Below are 5,704 nucleotides of genomic sequence, written 5' to 3' on the forward strand. Positions count from 1 at the left end.
CTCCCGGGAAGGCTTTCAACCGACCAAGTATTCATAATCACGGTCGAAAGTTCTCGACCTACTAAGATATTCATGGTCAAGACCAAGTGTCCTTGAACACTACCACGACCCAAAGTGAGTCGGGGCGACCACGAACAAAAACTCTCGGAAGAGTAGACTCGGTCAAGTAGGCTCATTGGAAAGATTTTCATCCGACTAGAATGCCTACTCTACTTACTCCCAGAAGAGTGGACTTCGAAGGATAGGCTCATTGTAAGACTTTTCAGCCGACTAGAATTCCTACTCTTCTTACTCTTAGAAGTGTACACTCGAAAAAGTAGGATTATTTTGGAGACTTTTCAGCCGCCAAACACGCCACCGCGCCTACTCTTGGAAGAGTAGAATTATTTTGAAATCTTTTCATCCGTCAAGGGAGTCACCTCGCCTACTCTCGGAAAAGTAGACTTAGAAGAGTGGGATTATTTTGAAGGATTTTCAGTCGTCAAAGGAGTCACCTCGCTTAATCTCGAAAGAGTAAATTCGGCATAATAGGATTATTTTTAAGGCTTTTCAGCCGTCAAGGGAGTCACCTCACTTACTCTCAGAAGAGTAGATTCGGAAGAGTATGATTATTTTGGAGCCTTTTCAGTCCTCAAGGACGTCACCTCGCCTACTCTCGGAAGAGTAGACTCACAAGAGTAGGACTATTATGAAGGCTTTTCAGCCATCAAGGACGTCACCTCACTTACTCTCAGAAGAGTAGACTCGACAGAGTAGGGTATTTTGAAGCATTTTCAGCCATCAAGGGTGCCACCATACTTACTCCCGGAAGGGTAGAGTGCCTACGCCACAAACTCTTGGAAAAGTAGAGCAATATCACAAGATTCAAGAAAAGGACGTTCAACTTGCAATAAAAAAAATTATTTCCAACCGAGTAGGCCACTACCAAGGCACCTCCCAGACGAGTAAGCTGCCTTGGTGCAGCCCTCTGACCGAGTAGAGAGGGAAAAGTAGGCTCCAAATGAGCCTATTGCCCACCGTCACGGTCCCTGTGATGCCAAAAAAGAGAGGAGATTCCTGCCGAGTTGGCCTCCACCGTAGAGCCCCTCAACCGAGTCGGCTCTAAGAGAGCTCCTCGGTCGAGTAGGTTGGCTACCCATTAAAAATATTATATATCCTCGACCCGGCGCCCGTAGCAGCCCAGCGACCCCGATATGCACTGCAACCCTAGACGACTAAGGCCGACCGAGTAGAAGCCCGGGAGGGCCTTTAGCCAAGTAGCCTTGGCCGACCAGGCGGCAACAACAACCCCAGTCAAGCCGGTGGCCCCAGCAGCTTCGTCCGACCCGATGGCCCCAGCAACCAAGGAGAGCAGGCGGCCCTAGCGGCCCAAGCCGACCAGGCACTCGATGCTACGCTAGCCAACCATAGACATGATTCCGATCTCCAACATTTTTGGTCCAAAACATAATTTTTCATATTTTAAATATTAACATAATTTAGTTTATAATTAGCCTATATTAAGTTTAATTAACAACTTGCGCTCAATATTAAACACATATTATTACCATTTAGATTCGATTAGGTCCAATTTTCCTTGATTAAAGCCAATTAGCATACTTTAGCTCGAAAATAGGTTGTATTAAGCCTAATTAGCATTTTTTATATGGAAGTTAGCCTCATTTAGGGCGGATTAGCCTCAATTAAGGTTTGTTGGTAGCTCTCACCCTATAATTAACATTTGGAAAGGTTAAAAGGTGATCAGCACTCAACTATAACCCCGAAGTGTGCAAGAGCACACAAGAATGAATAAGTCACCATTAATGTGTACGGTCGCTCCACGCTTCATAATATGACCGAATCTAAGAAGGGGCGAAATAATCCGCGAATAAGGACATACAAGCCACAACATCCTCGGTGTGCCCTCGCCACCATAGCCTCGAGGGCATCATCAATAACTATATTTTGGCTTGATTCTCTACACCACGGAGATACGTAGTTATCTTGTGAGGATTGTGTAGTCTCGAACATAAGCAGAACCATTAAAATTCGAAACTCAATAACTCTAACATTAAATACAAACAAAACCTTAATTTTTATTCCACAGCACCTGGGGAAACAAGATTAAAGGGAAAAAACACAAAAGTGAAGTGCTCTTACTGTTTTGAATATTCTCACAACATGAGGACTTGTTCAGCTAAGGTATGGTGTACTTATGTTCACATGCACATATGGTAATATGTATGTATATGGTAATATATATATTTTATGTTAACTGACGCATGACAAGGTTACTAGCTCTGAGAAGTAAGTTAAAACAATCTTCTTGACATTCAACTACTTGGGTTAAGTACTAGAGACAAGAACAATGTTACAAGTTTGAGGAATCTGGAGCTAGCCAGGAAGGAGTAAGGGAAGTAGGCTTATATAAAACCAGTTTGGAAGTTGTAAATCAGACTAATGTTTATGCATGTTGCTCAAACATTGCACTTTGATCCTTCTTTGTTACTAAATTTAATATTATGAATTTCTTTTGGGTGTAATTTATACCTTGATCCATCTTTGCAAGTTGGAAAATTATTTAAAATTAAGATCTATATTAACCCTTATTTGGCTCTTTTGCTTTGGATGTAACGTATCCTCAACTACTCTGATCATGGTTATGTATGTATGAAGTACTAATTCGCAATGGATTGAACTATTTTCTAGTAAGATTTTCTTGTACAAATTCAATTAGAAAATTTTAGCATGTAAAGGTTTTGACATTACATTCTTAACAATATAATAATATTAAAAATGAGAATTTTCCTCACACTACCATGAACATCAAACAAACATACATCCTAGAACTTAAATAGCTTAAACATAATCATTAAAGTCGTAATCCTTAACAATCTTGTCAAGCATAACAGAATTAAGGGCAATACTCATCATCATAGAAAAATAATGAACATTGTAATCACCACAAAAGCTTACTTTCTTTTCATATCATTCTCAACTTTATGCTTTTCAATCAACCTGTCCACCATGTACTTGTGGATTGTTTGAGCAGTTCGCTCTTGCAAGTCCTCAATAGTCTGAAAAGAATAAGCCCCAAAGTGGTGGATTAGTCCACACAAAGTAGCCACATGATTTGTGACCACATTCTCCAAATTTCTGACATGCATTTGCACTCCACCATCGTGTTTTAACAATACACATTCGCTCATGATAATCACAAAAAAACTCCAAAATATCTTCTTTACCGCCCGTTGCTCCGATAGGTGGGGATCTAATTTGTAATTTAGGTTTACAATTTGAAAAAGGAGATACAATCCAGTAAACGTGTATATATATATACACAATTACCGTTAAAACTCAATTTGACAAAACTATCCTTAGCTATGTTTAACGGAATGCATCAATTCATAACGAAAAAAGGGTAATTCAGTATTTTGACAAATAATTTTAGAATTATTGTATTTTAAGTAACGTCATCATCAAAGAGCGAATACACAAAGTATGTTTTACTCGTAAAAGAATTATTTAACATCTAATTTCATTTCATTTTCATTTCAATTTATTTTTTTTGCTGGTTCTGATTTTGATAAATTCATTTTTTCCTCTCGACTAGGGTCCGGACAATATCTAAACGACTGCATAGACCTAGATCAATATATGAATGACACGATTCTATTTTTGGAGGCGCTTATTGGTGTTAAATCAAAACCGAAAACAAATCATTTTGTGAAGTTCAACTTCGATTTGGATTTTATAGTTTCATTCGTGGGCAGGTAATCTAAACATGCATGTAACATAGAAACAAAAAGAGGGGGTGGAGGCGGGGCCCCGGGGCGAAAGAAGAGGGCAGTCATTGTAATTAGCGTAGTACGTGAAACTCAAAATGTCTGTTCAAAGAGTCTCCCTACTTTAAAGTACCAGTACCAGTACCAGTACCAGTACCGGTATGAGTACGAGTACCCAACCCAACTTTCTTGTACGCGACAACAAACCTACAATATTCCAACCATAAAATTTCAAATTTCTACATATTGTTTCGGTAAAAGAAATCTACTAATTCCTAGAAAGACATACTCAACTGAGTAGCTTGATAATAATCACTACTAACACGGAGACAATTTAGCAGATAAAAACAACACAACACTGCCTAGTACTAATAGAATTAATTATTTCTAGCTATATAATAGTCCACCAGTTGGAGCTCTTTGGGGGATACCCTTTCTTCTTCGTTTTGCAATTTTCGCAACTGGAGACGTCGTTGATAGATTCAAACCTTGTAGTACTCTGTTTTGTCCTTCACTTTCTCGCGCAATGGAGCCATGCTTCGTCTGCAATTCAATTCATTAAAGCGTCAATTAACACATACAATTTTTGTTGTTAATCGTAATTAAAAGTGAAAACAGGAGAATGAATGGCTGATAGTACCTTGCAACCAAGAGAGCAGAAACAAAAGGAATCAAGAAGGCTGCGTTGGCAAACTTGACAGGCAGCGATAACATGAGCTTTAGGAAGTCTAACTTGGGGTCTTTTATTTAATAACACAGCCTTAGAGCCATGTCTAGCTTGTGGCCTTTGATTCAAAAACACAACCTTAGCATTGTTGATTACATATGTCTGAACTCCTGTTAAGTCCACATAAGTTTGAATCTCCGGAACACGAACCACATCATGGTAAGATGACTTCCTTATCTAAACCAAAAAAAAAAAACAATAACACAAGTAAGATTACAATTGTGCGAACAATGTAGGTGAAATAGAAAAGTGGAAACGAGTTTGGGAACCTGAATGGTACGGTGGTGTTGGTGAGCAGAGAGACAGAGAGAACAAAGAGGGGCATCAAAACAATCTAAGCAGAACATGTTACATTCGTTTTTCACATGGTGATGGTGTGCACATTGAGCATAGAAGGTTTGGTGTAAAAGAGGTTTAAGCCATGGGGGAGATTTCTTATACTTGTCTTCATCACTAGTCAATAATGAATCACCTCCTAAACCCTGTCAAACAAAACCATTGTTCCATTAGCACCTGCTTCATATATAAACTTAACAACTTTTAAGTCAAAACTGAGGCTTACCATGATGTGTTTGCTTTGCCTAGTCTCCAGAGGCTTCTTGGGGTTTATGCTTGAGTTATTCTTGGGTCCGCTAGCTCCCTTTTAATTTATATTGCCATTGTTCAGATCCGACCCGGATCCGGAAACAACAACGTTGGGCGCAAGAAACACTTTTGCTGTCACAATAATAAATTGAATGTACTTCTAATTACATTCGGTAGTTAGTTCTACTCGCTTCTGAATTACCCTCTGCTACTTCTTACCCATTTTTGTGCTATCTTTATGTTTTGTCTAATTCTTTTGCTCCTTTTCTAATTATGATTCTGTCTCCGCCATAATGTTGACAAACGAAAATTTTCATTATTTTAAATGCATATTTAACATTCATTGGAGTTTAACTTTTTCTTTGCATGCATTTAATGTATATTTTACTACTAACAACAAATCATAATTACATACAGCCATTTTCTCAATCTTATTTCATATTATGGGACCGTGGGATCTCTTAAAAATTGTCACTTATGACTTAAAATTGAAAAATGATATATAAGTGATTTGAACATAGTAATTTATAAGTTAGTTAGATGTTTAAATAATTTTAGATATAAATTACTTATAATTTGATAATGTGTTTAATAAATCATAACTTATAAGTTATAATTTTTCAAAAAA

At 38.0% G+C, this 5,704-nt stretch overlaps 1 protein-coding gene across 1 annotated transcript; it reads right to left on the reverse strand.

Annotated features, from left to right (window-relative positions):
* Positions 1-3,908: 3,908 nt before the first annotated feature.
* On the reverse strand, positions 3,909-5,194 carry LOC141678740 (protein RGF1 INDUCIBLE TRANSCRIPTION FACTOR 1-like). The gene is made up of 4 exons (XM_074485114.1): positions 5,054-5,194; positions 4,761-4,973; positions 4,405-4,668; positions 3,909-4,307 (listed from the first exon to the last, which is right to left on the reverse strand). Exons 1-4 carry the CDS (start codon positions 5,054-5,056, stop codon positions 4,152-4,154), a joined length of 636 nt encoding a protein of 211 aa, XP_074341215.1. The 5' UTR covers positions 5,057-5,194; the 3' UTR covers positions 3,909-4,151.
* Positions 5,195-5,704: the final 510 nt, after the last annotated feature.

The sequence above is a fragment of the Apium graveolens genome, chromosome 8, assembly GCF_009905375.1.
Source record: "Apium graveolens cultivar Ventura chromosome 8, ASM990537v1, whole genome shotgun sequence".
NCBI classification, from domain to species: Eukaryota; Viridiplantae; Streptophyta; class Magnoliopsida; order Apiales; family Apiaceae; genus Apium; species Apium graveolens.